Source organism: Lepisosteus oculatus, chromosome 3 (genome assembly GCF_040954835.1).
Source record: "Lepisosteus oculatus isolate fLepOcu1 chromosome 3, fLepOcu1.hap2, whole genome shotgun sequence".
In the NCBI taxonomy this organism is placed as follows: Eukaryota; Metazoa; Chordata; class Actinopteri; order Semionotiformes; family Lepisosteidae; genus Lepisosteus; species Lepisosteus oculatus.
The window spans coordinates 69,654,976-69,671,903 of NC_090698.1; the positions used below are offsets into that span (position 1 = coordinate 69,654,976).

At 47.0% G+C, this 16,928-nt stretch overlaps 1 protein-coding gene and 1 long non-coding RNA gene across 3 annotated transcripts; one reads left to right on the forward strand and one right to left on the reverse strand.

Annotated features, from left to right (window-relative positions):
- Positions 1-442: 442 nt before the first annotated feature.
- Positions 443-3,252, reverse strand: LOC107079161 (uncharacterized). The gene is made up of 3 exons (XR_001480131.2): positions 3,154-3,252; positions 1,976-2,090; positions 443-825 (listed from the first exon to the last, which is right to left on the reverse strand). It is a non-coding gene; the product is annotated as an uncharacterized lncRNA (long non-coding RNA).
- Positions 2,841-16,830, forward strand: arid6 (AT-rich interaction domain 6). 2 transcript variants are annotated; one of them, XM_015361292.2, is made up of 7 exons: positions 2,841-3,139; positions 11,896-12,056; positions 12,628-12,680; positions 13,447-13,544; positions 13,644-13,809; positions 14,200-14,487; positions 14,578-16,830. In XM_015361292.2, exons 2-7 carry the CDS (start codon positions 11,909-11,911, stop codon positions 15,796-15,798), a joined length of 1,974 nt encoding a protein of 657 aa, XP_015216778.2. In that variant the 5' UTR covers positions 2,841-3,139; positions 11,896-11,908; the 3' UTR covers positions 15,799-16,830. The 2 variants fall into 2 exon arrangements, with proteins under 2 accessions (XP_015216778.2, XP_006626768.2); XM_006626705.3 differs by having other exon boundaries at positions 2,843-3,139; positions 14,200-16,830.
- The last annotated feature ends 98 nt before the right edge of the window (positions 16,831-16,928 follow it).

Below are 16,928 nucleotides of genomic sequence, written 5' to 3' on the forward strand. Positions count from 1 at the left end.
GGCGTTGCAGTTCCCTTTAAAGCCTCATGTCTTTCAAGAAATCGCTGGATGAGATCCTCAAATTAATAACTACCCTATGGCCTAGATGAGTTGAATAGCTTCCTCTCGTTTGTACCTTTTTTACTGGCCAGCAGCCACGTTGCACAGGAAGATGATGAAGACAATTTTACTAATTGAAATGGAATGGAAACCTGAGATAGACCTGACTGTGAACACCCAGAGTAGACGTTACACATTACACCTGCTCTTTTGAAAATTGCCATGGGGCTCTAAGTGAAGAAATCCCTGAGGAGATTTGTTCAATCTCTAATCCGTAGGACTGCACTTCCTACAACATAGCGTCCCTGATCCCAAGGGTGAAGCGCCACCTGCTGGTCTGCCAAGAGTACTATCTAGGTTACTGGTTACCTGGTCCCAGACTTGCAGAGCTTCTAAGGCCTAATCAGATCACTCTACAGGGCTGTAATGTGGTCTGTGTACTTTCTGTTAACAACAATATTGAAGAGACATTCTTTGGAAAAACATAAGACTCAGACGCCAGAGGAGTTTACAGCCATTTGGAAACGAATGGTCTTATTGGTTGCTTTAGCCCATGTGATGAACTTGAAGAATGAACCACGGAACAAATTCCTCTCAGCTGCTCACTGGTTTAACAAAAACAGCAGAAAAAAATATTTTCTGAAGCAGAGCCTGGTAAGGAATTTACTTGTAAAGTATGTGGCCAGCAGGGGCTGTTTTCTTGAATAATCTGTCACCGGGACCTGCCTCAGGCCAGAATCCCAGACAGCCGTCAGCACCGGGATCGGTGTGGCCCCCCGTGCCAGTCTGTCAGCGCCCGGAAAGAAAGAAAACCGACACAGCTGAGCGAACAGATCCTGTAAATCAAGCAGCATGCCTGTCTTCTGGGCTTAGCCGGACTCAACAAAGAGAACTCCAACCTTTGCAACTGAGCAAGAATGAATCTATGGTACTGTACTGTCTGTGGGTGTGGCTCTTTTTCATGCCTTTTTGGGGGGGCTGGCATTAGAAAGAAATGTTTAGATGCTGCTGTCTTTCTGTCTGAAGTTCTGAAAGACTCGCCTGTCAATGAGGCACAGGCGGAGAGCTTTTTTCAGCTGGGAAGGAGCAGGAGTGAGTCCAGGTTTGCAATCCCCTGAGCACGTTACATGCCTGTGGCCTCCGACCCATTAGTGAAGCAGGTGCTACAGTGCCTTGCGATGCTCGGAGCCAGGGTTCACATCGCTTCCTCAGAGACAGCTCCAGCCTTGGGAAGCCTCATGAGAATTACACCCTGTACGCTCCTTGTGTCTAAAGCCCTTAACATGTCTTTCTTTCTGCGCCTTTACTAAAGCATTCCGGGTGGCATTTCTCTTCAGATTATCATTATAGACCTTTTTTTAAACCAAAAAAAAAATGCTTATAGAAAATCAACTAAGAATCAGCTTAAAATCAATTTAGAAATACCACCTGACTTGCACAAAACATGCATTATACAGAGGTGGGGGTACCCCTCTCCCAGGGCGAACGAGAATGGGGGAGGTAGTGGAACCAGTGGGCTCTCGCCTGCGTGTTTCTGGGAGGTGTGACTCAGCCAAGGCACCCAGAGAAAAACCCCTCACCAGAAACTCCACACTAGACAGGCACTCAAGACAGGCAAGTATCCCAACCTTTTCGGCCCAGAACAGAGGATACTAGGAGGGGACCTGGATTCAAAATCCTCAAAGGCACTGAAAGCCAACCCATTGGACTTGATCAGAACGAACACTGAAACACAGACCGGAGGGCACCGGTGGAAACGACACACTGCGGAAGCACATTTACAACGGAACCAGGAGCCTGTTTCTTAGCCAAAGGGTTCTGGGAGCCCGGACCAGAGTTCCCTGCGCTGTTATTGAAGCTGATAACCTGGTTTCTTTCCGGTGACGGCTGGATGAGACTGTCGGATTCATTTCCTGCTAATTAGCAAAGGGGCTACCTGTAGCTGGGCAGAAGGTGTCTTCTCCAATCTCCAGCTTTCCTCACGGTCTTAAGTGGCTACATTTAGCGCAGTTCTTCCTCCATCTCTTGCTGTTAAGCAACGGACGTGAAAACTGGCATTGAAAAAAGATCATCTATTAAACCGGGATGATTGACCGCTCTTACCACAGTACTGTTGAAAATAAAAGCCATACATTTGGGGGACAATTATGCGTCCTATTGTCTCCGTGAAAATTAAATCTTCTACACAGTTGCGTAATGCGTGAAACACAATTTAGCCAGAAGAAAACCAATATCCTAATGAGACAGTCTGTGACTAATACAGTTTCTGTCCAGCTCACTTTCTTACGAAATCATTACGATAATGAACTTGGCTCATCGCTGGCACGCTGTTGTTGTTGTTGTTGTTGTTGTTGTTGTTGTTTTTTGTCGTTTAAAGGTTCGACGCTAAAGAATTTTACCGATTTCAAATTTCAAATTTCAAATTGTGTCCCTTATCTTATTAATTAAGTTTCATTTACAGTAGGTAACAAGTTTGTCGGGTTCCCCTGAAAGCCACAGCATGAATCGAACACCCGAGATTGTGTTTTAACCGACTGCAAGACAAAACTTTTCTTGACCAGTTGTTTAACTTGCTCATGAGAGTTTGTGAGATACCGGCAATAAAGCCACTACTGTGTACAGAGTTGCTGTGAGTCCAGCGTGCCGTTAAAAGCGCTCTCTGAGCGGAACACGTACAATCCAAAAGTACTGTACGGTATCTGCAGACGACTGCAGCCTATTGATAAACCTTTCTTTACTTTGTCATTCTTCGAACTAATATGAGTTCGTTTTGAATTAGCTTTCAATAGCCAGGGGCCAAAGACAATCGCCTGCAATCCTCGCCTTTTTCTGTAGGGTACTATCGCCCAGACAGGTGGAACCGGTCACGATCTAAATAGATGGGCAGCTCTGCGCTCAGGGGAGACCCCACCCATCACACTGGAGCGCGGTGATGTCACTCAGGTAGCAGGCGCGGAGATTTTTGGTGACAGCAGGGTGACATCGGTCCCGCGCCGTCAGACGATCCGCGGAGCCCGAGGTGCACCGAGCGAGCGAGGACGAAAGACAGCGGGCAGAGAGAGAGATTCACCGCGCTCGGGAGTCCCGACAGCCACCAAAAGTAAGAGTTCTCACCTCTCTTCAGGAGCGTTTGTCTGCTGCGGTGCAATTTGAATGGCGTGTGATTTTGTTCGAGGTCTCCGCGTCTAAACTGCTCATTGAGAATACATAGTACCCCCCATCTCCCTTAATACCAGCGTGGTAATACTGGTGACCTGCGCCCTTCTGTATGTTATGGCATCTCGGCGGTGTGTAGGAATGAATTTTTACTGTTGCTTGTAAGTGGGGACTCCTACATGAACACTTATTAGTACGTCGATAAAAACTTGAATACAGTTTTTATTAAATAAACATTTGTTGTTGTTTTTTTCGTTCTTTGCTTTCGGTTTTGCAATTTGGCACCCGCGCGGTTTACGGCTTTATGACACTGCAGCGCACCTAGGAGACAACTCAAGTTCAAATCCAAGGGGATTTTCCACAAGAAAGCGGCGTGTCGATTCTCTTATTCCTGTGGTTCACAAATCATAACGCAGGTTTCTGTAAAAGCTTAGAGGAATTGATGGGTGAAAGCGTTCCTCCGCGGGCTTGGCTGCAAAGACCCATAGAGGAGGTATTTTCACTGTAGTTCTGGACTCGCACAAGTGGCAAACTGACGATTAGGTAAATGATCGTAGTCCTTGTATCAAGCTGCGGTCTATTTAAAATATTTCAAAAAGAGAAAGGAAAGGACTGGCTGACAGTTTCCCCTAGCCCTATTCCTCCCGTTCATGATCGATTCGCTTTTTAGCGAGTTTAGAACACATGCATCTACTGGCTTAAACTAATATTGAAGGACACAGCCACAGTTGAACTGTGTTTTGTTCAGATTGGAGCGACACCATACAACACGCAACCTTATCAGTACAGTCCTCAAACGAGTGCAATAAACCTGTTCATGGTTATGTTTGTACAATTAAATTGCACCACAAGGTAAATGAAATAAACATGCTTTTGCACTTTTCCAAAACTCTCTCCATCGAAGTATTATTTCTTTAGACCTGGCAGTTTCTTTTGTCTTTCTTATTATAAAGACATGACATTTTAATTTAGCTTGGTCATTTACGTGCTCTGCCTTGATTTTCTTTCTTTAAGTGTTCACCTCTTAGCGAGGTCTGTTCTCCACTAAACTTTTTAAATAATAGCTTTATATGAGATTTAATTCTAGTATTTGCAACGAATAGCTCTCAATATTTAATTATTTGAACGCAGTGTTATGAAGGACTGTTCAGAATTTTCCAGATTAAACACAGAGGAAAAACCCCACAGTATTCAACATTCATTACTAGTAGTGTAGTTAATCATTTATCGCTGTTAATGGAGCTGTTATTCATACGTTGGGGCGGAGGAGAACTGTAATCCAGCAGTTCCGTCTCTTACGTATAGGTATACCGTTCACACGTGTCTGTTTTACAATAGCCTCCCTGGATCATTCATTGAAAGTGAGGGGATTTGTGAAGTTGTCGGACTTGACCATAGGGCCTGGGCTGTCATTTCAAAACATATCTCAGAAATATCGCCAGAACTGATGACAGCAATGCCCTGCTGGCTGGGGTATCTTAATCCACACTAAACTGTGGAACTGCAGTGTGTCAGCCAGAATCTTGACTAGATCACAAACAAGTGATGACATTACTCCTATCCTGGAGTCCTTGCACCTGCTTCCTATCAGGTTTTGTTTCGACTTCAAAATCCTCATGCTCAGCTTTAAGGCTCTGCATGGCTTGGCACCTCATTATCTGTCAGCAGCCCCCCTGTCTATTACAGGTGGGCTCCTGGTGCTTAACACCTGGAGACCCACTGGACTGGGAGCTCTCCAGGGCCTGACTTAGAACAATTACTATCTCCCCAAAGATGTCATAGTCTCCCATAACCTGAACTAAGTTCTATTTTTTCCACATCATTAGCAAATTGCAGTTGCAACTGGAGGCGTAGAGTGCATCATGATCCTGTAGTCATGCAGTAAAAACACCGAGAACACATTTCACCAATTTTCTGAAAAAAGCTTTCAGATCCAAATAAACAATCTTCTTTAAGATTCTAAATGCAGCTTTAGAAGCAGAAGACTGAAACCAAAATATTAACTAGGCCCAGTTATCAATCAACTTGGTCACAGACATCCATTGAATTAATATTGATTGATGGTAATATTACAAGAAGGGCTTCAGAGTTAATACATTTTATGTGAGTTGGGGATTGATCAAATGCATGGATTTATAATACAGATGCCTGATCTGAAATACATTGAAGACTGCAGAGTTTGTTAATAACTGTAATAACATATTTAATGTTGTAGTATCAGTGCAAGTACTATGGTGGCAAATCATGAAACTATTAGTTGAAAGCATCACATGTTGTGTTCAAACAGGATCAATATCTGCCTGACAAACAGTGATCACAATGACCATGTGCTTTACTGACACATCTGTTTAGCATAGATGGCTGAACTCAACTTGCCTTTCTTTCAGTGTACTGTAGCTGCTCAGCAAGGAAAGATATGCCGTCAGTTAAAAAGAACAGGTGGAGCGGTAGATCTGTGATTCATTTGGGTATCTTTTGTAGCAGCTGTGTGGAAATAGAGATCTGGGCTCTAGTCTTGAGGGTTGTGGGTTCTAGCCCTGTGTGTGATTCGAGTGTTGTACCGTTGAGTAAAGGGGTTCACTTGGAATGTTCTAGCAAATACCCTGCTGTATAAATGGGTCTTGGGGGCTTCATTGTAAATGAGACATTATTCCCAGCTGCCCTTTCTGCTAATATGTAGGTATAAAAATTAGCCAGTATCTTGCCTTTTTGCTATTGAAACATAACATGATGTTTATACACATATATGCACTTTCATATGGACTATATTGTTCAATCCAAGACACTGAGTAGTATAAAATAAAAAAATAGTCACCCTTATCTAGAGCAACTCATAGCTGTAAACAGTCAATACAATATTTGTACAGTACAATCAATACAACATGGATATGACAAATACAGCTTTCTAAAATCGAAATATTGGATAAACAGAACTGCAGAGACCAACATTAAACACTCTGCTCGCGGTCTCTGATCTTTAGAATATCCTCAAGTCGAAGATTTAGCCCTGGTTCTGGGCACCTCTGTTCAAGATATTTTCCGATACAGATGCCCTTTCAATTTTTTTTTTGTTTTACTCGTTTTCCAGTTCTGAATATTAAGATTAAGTTTAAATGACCAACCACTTAGGTGTTTAAAAAAAAAAAACTTGTTTAGATGAGGTCAAACAAAAAAGTGTTTTAAGGAGCAAAACGTAAGTACAAGGTTTCATTACATCACAACTGGAATGTGAGTCACTTAACACAGGAATGCCTACAGGAAAAAACCTGCACTAGTCTGGAGAGCATTCAGGATGTCTCTAAATACCAACTCTTGTAAGCCCTCAAACAATCCGATGATTTTTGTCATCATGGGTTTGCATTTTTTCCCATGAACACCTTTGGATTCTTTTACAAAGGCAAAATTGCTATTCTGTGCAATCCAGTCTATAAAGCTGCGATAAATTGTCACCTTGGAGAGTTAATAATCACAGGAATGAAGTTTGATCACATACAGCAGATTGTCAACTTCATTATCTCAGGGTGGTTGTCTGCACAGATCTGTCAGCACTGATCACTGATTCCCCAAAAAGAGATCTCCAGTAATATACGGGAACTGGTGGAACAAGTCATCTATTTCCGTGAGATCGAAATCCGAACGCACAAACGGTATTTGAGCAACAGCTGTGAAAGACATGACTTACAGTATATGACAGGATAGAAACGCTGTAGTGCTGGGAAGGTGGTGGGGTGTTTACTGTATCTCTACTACCTTCAGTCCAGTAGGAGTGTCTGTTTGTGTGGAGCTTGCATGTTCTCTCGGGATTGTGCATGTTTTCACCATTTCCTGCTCTGAATGGTCTCTTTCGTGGGGCTCAAGGGGATTTCATGTTTGCCAGTTACAACCAGTACTGGCTGGGGAACTGGAGTGGCCAGCTGCTCTTGTTTTATTTGTGGGCTTTATGAGTTCTGTGAACCTTGTAAGAGACTGTAATACATTAGTATTGTTTCTGCTTGATTTTCTCATTTAAAATCCATAACATTCAACTAGAAATCATGTCATGATGGTTCAGGACCTACACAACATAATTTATAACCCAAAGCACAACCTACACAGCCTAAAGCTACTGTATAGTAATAGTAACACCTTAAACATTCTTTAATCAAGCTCTGCCGAGGTGTGAAACTAGGGGTTAAATAGTTATTTCTCGAATATATACATTTATAATGAAGACATCGCATCGCTTTTATCAGATAGATTCAGAGACTCAACTGAAGTTATGAAATAATCCCTGGAGGCCTTTTCAGAATTCCACATTTCAGACCGTGAAAAAAAAAACAGTGCACCTTAGAGTTAAGCCTGTTTTACAGGGTAGTGAGATAGGATATTCTGAAATGAGGAACAATTTTAAAGGAACTGCCTCTCAAAATTGTATCTCAGGTTTCTGTTCTTGACAGATTCTTATGTACACAATTTCACAAAAATATGCTTTCAGGATAGACAACACGTAACAAGGCTACATATATATGTGTGTGTGTGTGTGTATATATAGTAGGCACCTATTTACACAAAGAGTTGTGGGAGTCTGGAACAGGTAGCCCAGCAGTTTTCAATGTTAAAGTGAACACCCTGGGTTCTTTTACGAAACAGCTGGACCTCCAATCAATTAAGCTTTAGCCACCAAATGCGTTAAACTGTCACCTCTCTCAAGGTTGTACAGTATGGATAATAATATTCTGTTACAGTTTTCTTTGGAACACTAAAGAAATCACTAAATTAAGGATCATAGAGTTAAAGGAACATTTTCTTATTTGGACAAACAAGATGAAACGACTGTCTAAACAAAAGTTTAGTCTGCACACTCTGTTTTCATTACTGTAGTATCTCATTGTTATAACAATACTGTACTTGTATTGAAACGTATGTCCAGTCTGCCAGTAAGGAGTTTGTGGTTGTTATTACTAATGGTATTACTCTGGCTACTAAATGTCATCGAGAAGCTTTTGGTGGGGATTGCTGGGGGTTTGAAGCTTGAACTGTAGTGTAGACTGTAGCGTTTTATTATAAGTGTTTAAAATCAGTTCCTTCTTCACATGTATAGTATTTCTCCTAAGGTCTTTCACAGTTGACTGCATAAGACACTTACCTGATAAAAGGTATGTTTGCCTACACATCGCCTGAGAGCTGTGTTATAAGTTTTACAGTTATTCAGATAATTAAACCTACTATGGAACTGAGAGCATGGAGAGAGGGAGAATGTGAAGACCCAGGAAGGGATGAAGGAAAGAGGTAGGTCAGAGTGACCCCTAGTGGACAGGAAGAGAGTTGTTTGGAGGTGCTTGAAGAGATGAGCCAGAGCTTGGAGAGAGGAGGGCCTGCTTTTTAATTTGGTGTATTTCAGCGGCATCGTTCCCTTGTGAGCGCATGCCGATTCCCAGGTTCACATTCTCCTTTGTCTGCATCCACTTTCCATCCATCAGGAAGCTCACTGAGCGAATGACCAGAAACCATGTGTAAAGTCAATAGAAAATGCAGTGTTTTTTTTTTCCACCCCCGGGAAGTACTTCTTTACACAAAGGGTGGCAGAGGTTTGGAGCAAGCTGTCTAGCAATGTTGTTCAAATGTTGTTTTCGGGAAGCAGCCGGATGGTCAATGATCTGCTCGAAACTAATTGTGCCGGATGAACAGAGCAGCCAGCTCTCGTTTGTAACCTTTCTTCTGTTCTCATGACTCATGCGACAGCCTTCCCTTCCAGGCTTGACAGCAGCAGGCAGATGATTCTGTGTGATCTGTGAAAATATCGGGTCATGGTTAGCTGAGGTTTTGATTTTAATTGTCAGTGAACTTGAAGGTCTGGCTTCTTCAGGTCCTGAGAAACCCTTCCAGCCCGCTGGCAAACTGCCACTGTGTCATTCCTGTTTAATTTTGTGTGTTGCGTCAAATGTTGTCATAACAGAGCCTTGTCGGCTGATTGTGCTGTTTAATGGGGAGCAGAATTTCACTTAGGAAGGCAAAGCTTCTGCCAATACCAGCTGCATTCTTATTGTATTTCTTTAAGTGCAGTTATCAGATGATAATACTGGAAGTTTACCAGAATATACATGCTCACAAGATGTACAGTACATAATTTCCTTTTAGTGACCTCTAAATAAAAGTGGCGTTCCTCTCTTATTTCAGTTTGTTTTTCCTGGTCTGTCTGCTGTATCTTCAGGGTACAAGAGGGCGATCACCAGGCCTTTATTTCAGCTGAAGTGAAGGCACCATACAGCAGCACGAGAAGAAGAAAAAAAAGCTTTTCTCTCCCTTTTCTCTCTGCCTGTTTCCACTGGGAGAGCTCTCGTCGTAGCCAGATAACAGACGTTACACTCCTCATTCCCACTCATCCCTGTCTAGCAGCAGCAGGGTGACTTTCCTCTCTCGCCTTTCTGTTATCAAAACTTAGTCTGTCGGTGCCTGCAGTCTGTGCATTGTGTCAGAATCTCAAGAGCATATTGTTAACAAAAGAAGCGTTTTAAATGCAAACAGCATTTTACAGGTGTGAGGTCACTAGTGCTTCGAGTAACCACTGGGTTACACAGAAAGAACAGGTGCAGGTGTACAATGAGGCACTGGTTTCTATACGACTCCTGAAAAGCTGAGCCCGGGCTAATCCCCGTTCCGCCGCTTCGCATAGGGTCCTTTTCCGCCCTTCTGTCATTCCACGGTTCGTCCCTTCCGACATCCGTGACAGAACGCTGAACCTCCTTCTGCCCCCTGTGAGCGGAGCTTTTTGGAATACAACTGTCGCGTGGTGCACCGCAACATCCAGGCACCCCGGAGTTTCTGCAGTTTTTTTCCTCGGGGTTTTCTTCTCTCTCAGCTCTCCTATTCATATCGCGGGATGCTTTTTCTGGCTCCTGTGCCTGTGAGCGGGCTGCGGCCTGGCTTTCCTCGGGTTGTCTTTCTGGCATCCGTGATTGAATGTTGAGCTGGCCCTCCTATCCTCATTGTTGGATATAACTCCGGTCATCTGTGCCTGTGAGCGGGTCTTGGAACTTTTGGTTCCTATCTGTTTTTTTGTGATTTGTTTTCCTGGTCTCCCAGGTTTATCTTTGTTGTGGTTTGTGCTTGTGTACTTGTCTTTTTTTGTTTCCAGAGCTCTACCTGAACCCCCCTTCCTCTACCCAATAAAGGTTTATACCCCGGAGGAGGGGGCAGCTCTCAGCCGTGGACTCCCGGAGGTTTCCTTTCAGTTAAATGAGGTTTTTCCTTCCCCCAGTGCTGTGCAGCTCACTTATTTGTATGGGCATCAGGAGCCACCCATGAAGGGGGGGGATACTGTCACACCCTCTGTAGCCAGAGGGCACTCCTACTCTGTCCTGCCCCTAGTTTCCTGTGCTTTGCTGTCCTTCTGGTGTCCCTCTCTGGGGCTATATATTTCCGGGTCACTGATTCTCCTTTGCTCAGCATTGACATTCGGATGTCCTGAGACCCACCTAGCACCAGGTCGCCCCACGTCCGCTGCCTGAGGGCTTTGGTTTCTATTGACTCCTGAACAGCTGAGCCTGGGCTAATCCCCCATTCCACCGCTACGCATATGGGTCTATTTCCGCTCTCCTGCCTCTCCATGGTTCGTCCCTTCCGACATCTGTGAAAATGGGCTCTGCCTGTCTGTGTCCTGGTTTAGGAAAGAGCTGTGTTGGCAGCAACATCAAACCCGGTCATACACCTGACACTGTGTTTTATGTACGGCTGTGTACTGTATCACTGCTGATTTTCATAAGGCGACTGCTACAGTGTCGGCAAACACTCAGGAATGTGTACTCAGCCTGGAAGCAGACAAGGGGCCTCCCCCATGAGAGACAGCGGAGGGAGACACAAAGAACAAAGAGGAAGAGAGGCTTGAGAGGGAGAAAGACAAAGAAGGAAACGGCACCAACAAATAATTTCACATGGCTAGAAGGATAAAGGCATTTATTGTGGGCTAATAAGTGTTATTATTCCTGACCTTTAAACGATACTGACTTCAAGATCCTGTTTGATACAACAGAACGCCCAATTACACACTTATTATTTATTCTACATCACACTTTTGTTTTTTAAAATGTAGAATAACCTTGACTGCCGGGAAGTGTACAAGGGCAGTTGATGTGTGCTGTACAGGGTTTCAAAAAGAGCCAATAATTGTGCCACTGAAATAGAAGCATTAAAGAGGTCCTGAGCCATTTGGCAAAAGATTAAATCATGGGGCTACATTCTTCTGTTGAACATCATACTAATCAGAAAATATTGCTAGAGTGCATTTAAAGCCGTAGCTTCTGACATTTTCCAGGGAAGTGCAGAACAGGTGCCCACAGCAGCTCCCGACAGTCTGAAACGGCAGGTACTCCAGCCGCCCAGCGACAGATTCTAGTCCAAGAAACCCAGACGGAGGCGGGTTCCTGTCGTGGGTCTGTGTGCGAGTTGGCGGTCTCCTTGCTGACACTTACAGTACTCACATACAGAGCCCTGACTGGCATGATGGCACCTGAGACGCACTGTGTTAGGCACACAGCTTCATGACCGCGTAAGACAAGTGATATATGACAGTCTTTACTGAATTATCCTCCTGGGATTCTAGGTATCTATGTAGAGGTAAATAGTGTATCCCTCCAACTGCACTATGCTCCTGGTGTTTTTTTCGTGCCAACACGGTGCTCTGGTGCACGGTGCATGGCTAACCCTGCCCCTGGCTCTCGTTAGGAGCTGCGCTGAGATGGCCCTGGAAGGGGAGGCGGAGACCCAGCCCAGTCATGTGCAGGAGGATGAGCTGACCGAGGAGGCCTTCCTGAAAGAGCTCTACCTGTACATGAAGAACAGAGAGACCCCCATCGAGAGGATCCCACACCTGGGCTTCAAGCAGAGTGAGCCTCGGTCCCTCCCTCCCTCCCTCCCTCCTGCGCACATATAACACACACACACACACACACACACACACACACACACACACACACACACACACATCCTGGCACTCCCGAGCCATCAGGCAGTAAATCCAGGTCAATTTAGTGAGTAACTGAGTGGAATGTCAAAGGTCCTGCTTGGCCTGAGTGCCCAGCTCTGGGTATAAAGAACTGATTGACTTCAGTGATTAGCTGGCTGGCTGATACTCACAAACACAGGGTCTCAAACAGCAGAACAGGAGAAGGGCCACTTGGCCCATCTGACTATCTTACTCGTTGGGCTGTCCTAGTAGCTGAGTGAATCCAAAATTTCATCCAGCCATTTCTTAAAGATGCCCAGAGCCTGGGGCTCAGTCACCTGGAGGGGACGCCTGCTCCAGACACTAACCAGAGCATGAGAACGTGAGCGAGGCTGCAGACGACAGACCTGTTTCCTCATACAGCACATACACACACCCATGCCTGTGTAGAAATAACAAGTGGACTGGCAGATGAATTGCAAACATGCCCTTTCTTCTCTCTGCTGTTCCAGTTGACCTGTTTGTGATGTACAAGACTGTACAGGCGTTGGGGGGCTACGACCAGGTAAGGTCCTGAGAAGGTTTTCACACCTGCCGTTTAGATCCATGCAGTCTCCTGCAGTCTCAGGGTTAAAGGTGGAGACAGGAGCGAAGATATCGCGGAGTGAACTGTCCATCACAGTTTCAGCTGAAGGGCGGATAGCAGGATCACTTTACTTTACTAGAATACAATCTAAAACAAAACCGCCTTCCTAAAATTCATATATTGAATCCTCCATTTAATTTTCGAAAACCAACCTCCAAAATGATTCATTCTGGGACACTGGCCTCCAAAAAGCCTCTCAGAAGTCCTTTTGTGTTACAGCAGGCTCTGAAACTCATCACGAAGACCATAATGAAATTAAAGTGGTATAATAGTATTGTAGTTTCCTTGGCCTTCTCCCCCCGTGTCTCCCAGCTTTCCAGAGGCATTTCCGGAATTATTCGGCACAGCCAGGCAGCATCCCTGATCACAGTTCCCACTAAAACTGCAAGAAAAGTCTCAGTTGTTTATGCAGCCCACAAGGCTTACATGATTACATAATCCTATGGTTCACAGGCAGGTCCGGGCCTATATTCCCACACGGGGAGGAGTTTCTAACAATGTGTAATCACCTGAAGATATCTAAAACAAATAATTAAAAAAAACATAAAACCTCTGTTTCTCGTGTACACAAGGATATATTCACATGCATACAGAATGACATACCCAAAAAAGTGGGGTGCAGGGGAGCTCGGATCCAGACAGATGCTTCCTGCGCAGAACTCACGCCCCGCTGTGCCTCCCGCAGGTCACCGCGCACCAGCTGTGGAAGCAGGTGTATAACCGGCTGGGGGGAAACCCCCGCAGCACCAGCGCCGCCACCTGCACCCGCAGGCACTACGAGAAGTGAGTCCGCCCCCGTTCCGCACCCCCACCCCCCCACGCCGTCGCGCGCGTCTGCGCGGGATTAAGGCTCTGCGCCCCGCCCGTGTGCCCTTCTTCTAGGCTGATCCTGCCCTACGAGCGCCACCTGCGGGGGGAGGAGTACAAGGACGTGACACCGTCCCGGGCGCAGAAGCGGTTCCACCGGGACAGCTTCGCCAGCGAGGAGGAGGAGGGGATCAGGCCCAGCAAGTGGCACGGGGGCTATAGGCACACGCACATCCCGCAGGTACGGGCCGCTGCAGGCCGGGCTCTCTCTGCTGCCGCGGGGATTGGATCGGTGCTGCACTGGCTGAGCAGTAGGAAACACCCTCCCAGTCCCACTCAAACCACGCGACTAGAACTCCCCCCACCCCCTGGCCAGCTAAACTCCCAATTCCCGCCACACCCGCATAGCATGCTGGGCACTCCTGCCCATGGCTTCCAAGTGCCCGAACCATTTGTAGATACAATTGTGTCGGATTATTAATGAACACATTGTCACCTAGATTAGTACTGGAGGAGCCACCTGAAAGACTTCTCGAGTCATGTGAGGCCAGCAGGCGTGGGAACTGTATGTCCAGCTGCGTGTGGTTAGACGTGTGAACATCGTGAATCTTTCTCCACCCGTGTTTTTCAGGCCCATCACGAAGTCATGGCAGACCCCCGAGTCAGGTTGATTCACCTGCCCTTGCAGCTGAGACCGTATTACTACCCCAGCCATCCGGCTCTGCCCGCCTACTTCCCCGCCTCTCCGTCTGTGCTGCCCCCCCACCCCCAGGCGGGGTACCTGCCCATGCCCAGGGAGGTCAGCGAGCGACCCCGCCAGCAGCTGATTCTCCTCCGGACGTTAGCGAAGGAGTACACGTCGTCCTCGGGCTGGGCTGAGCCACTCAACCTCAGCAACAAAGAGGAAAGCCTGGGGCCGGTCAGTCAGTGTCCCTCCTCTTTCGCCCCACCCTCCAACATCAAAGCCCCCAAGTTCTTGAATAAGGTGTCCCCTCTTTACCCCTGCCAGAACGTGACGAAAGATGGGGTATCAGAGGTCATCGAAAACGCAGCAGAGGTTCCCGAAGCCAGCCAGAACAGGCCAGAGTGGGATCTCGAGACAGCCCGTCAGCAGTCCCTCATTGACCTCACCTCCACGGTGGCATCCTCCACCTCCTCTCCCTCTCCGGTCTCGGCCTCCTCCTGCGCCGGTGACGGATCGGCCCCGGACACACCGGTCACCCAGACCCAGGAGTCAGACTGCGCTCCACCGCTGAAGAACCCAGCGCAGGAGCCTCCTGAATTGAGTTCGGAGCCCCTGAACCTGTGCTTCGTCCCACAAGACGCCCCGAAGGACACCTCCGGGAGGATGAAGATCCAGATCCCGCTGGCACTGCTTCAGGACTGGTTCGCCGGTGAATCGGGCCCTCCGCACAAGTCCGAGTCCATGGTCCCGCTATCCAACGGGCAGGGCAAGGCGACGGCAGCTGCCAGCGAGAAAGACAGGAGGTTCCCAAAGGAGAGCTCGGACACAGCCCCCACACCGACGGAGCCCACGGATCTGAGCTACCAGGGCCCAAGAAGAGACAAGAGCAGGTCGATGGAAGAGCGGCGCCACAGGAGCAGCTCTGTGGACGGGCAGCCACATCTGAACACCCCTGTCTTGGGTGGCCTACCCAGACACCCCCCCACTGAGGGCGTTCTCCCTGGGCATCCTGGCTACGCTTACCGGAATGGGCATCTGATTCCGCTGGGAGTCAAGGCCAGGGACTGGGGGAAGCCAACGGAGACCCACGGTGCCACGAAGCTGCCTCTAGCAGATGCCATGCCTCCAGGCAGCAGGCTTCCCGTGGGCAGGCTGTACTCTCCCTGGAAGGACTACGAGGTGCTGAAGCAGTACCCTTCGGGGGAACAGGCAGGAGTAACGTCGGACTCGAGAGCGGGGAGAGACAGCTCCCGGGCGCAGCCCGTCTCCATGAGCTACCACCCGGGCTCCCAGCCCCCTGACCACATGGGAAACACAGGGCTCCTGGCCTCTGCCTACAGCCCCAGTAGCCTCCACAAAAGCAGCTCCCCCTTCAGGTTGAGCCCCCAGCTGGCCCTCAAGCTGCCTGCGGCGGCTGTCCACGGGGCCGGGGCGGCCCAGCCTGCGCTGCTCATGGTGAACCCCACCTCCTCCTCCTCCTCCCTGCTTTCCCTGACCCCCCAGGAGTGCCTCAAACTGCGGAGGCTGATATCCAGCTCGCCCTGAGGGTGCACCCACCCATGGGACCTGCTGGTTGCTAGCAACCGCTGGCTGTCTGTTCCGCCCCCCCCCATGGTTATCCGATGGGTCTCGGACCCTGGTTTTCCTCTGTTTTTTGATCCATCAATCCTGAGCACTCCCGGTGTTGACTTTTGTCTGCCTGGACATTGGAAGGAACGTTGCCATCACCCGACCCACTGGCTCGGAAAGGAAAACCGAAAATAAGAATAGATGGAGCTTATTCAGCCACTGCGGCTGCTGTTACCAGTGGCCAAGTACTGGCGACCTGAAGAGCCGAGCACTCTGGGACAAGCTGGGACTGCAAGCGCTTCGCTGCAGGAAGCAACTTTCCTCCATTCGAACTGCTTTTCATTTCCCACGAGACGCCCATCTTATTCCCAGTTTTGTTTTGTGTTTCTTCTTTTCAGAAAAAGCATCAGATACCTGGTGAGATTTCAAATAGAAAAAGTTCAAATTCAGCACTAACAGCAGGACTGTTTAAGCCAAAGGTCTGTCAATAAGCAAAAAGAGTGCCAGCATTGTAATAAGTGTATATTTTATAAATGTGTGTATATAAAAGATTAGAAGTATGTTTTCTATCGTTTTCATGTAATTATGAAATATGATTTATTTTATATGATGTATTTTCTAAAATAATTGAAGTATGCGATGAAGAAAGTAAAGAATTAAGATTAAATTTATAAGTCTTTACCTGCCAGACATTGACCCAGGCATTGCTATAGGAAGTGGGGGGGGGGGAGAGAGGTTTCTGAACAAGTGCGGGTGTCTGAGGTGAGCTTATTTAGATCAGGGGTGACCAATCCCAGGTCTGGGAATGCAGGATTTCAGTACAACTCAACTCTTACAGAGCGAAACCAGCTGGTTAGTGACCCTGCAGGACCAGGACTGGACAGCCATGTGGGCCTTCGTCACCCCGCGGTTTTGTACAGAGCTATCAAAAACGTCAGGTTTTGAAACGGCGATTACAGAATTGACCCAATTCATCGATGACTGTTGAAATAAACCTGCTAAAACTGTTCTGGTCCTTTTTTGAAGTGGGACTTTCTTTGTTATTTCTGTCTCGTAAAATGTTTTTTGAAGGACAATGTTGAACTTGAAATATGAAAAATGTAAAT

Coding starts and splice junctions, on each gene's coding strand:
- arid6 (XM_006626705.3), top strand. CDS start 11,909: ATGGCCCTGGAAGGGGAGGCGGAGACCCAGCCCAGTCATGTGCAGGAG. Junction 13,545..13,643: donor ACCCGCAGGCACTACGAGAA/GTGAGTCCGCCC, acceptor CCCTTCTTCTAG/GCTGATCCTGCCCTACGAGC. Junction 13,810..14,199: donor GGCACACGCACATCCCGCAG/GTACGGGCCGCT, acceptor CGTGTTTTTCAG/GCCCATCACGAAGTCATGGC.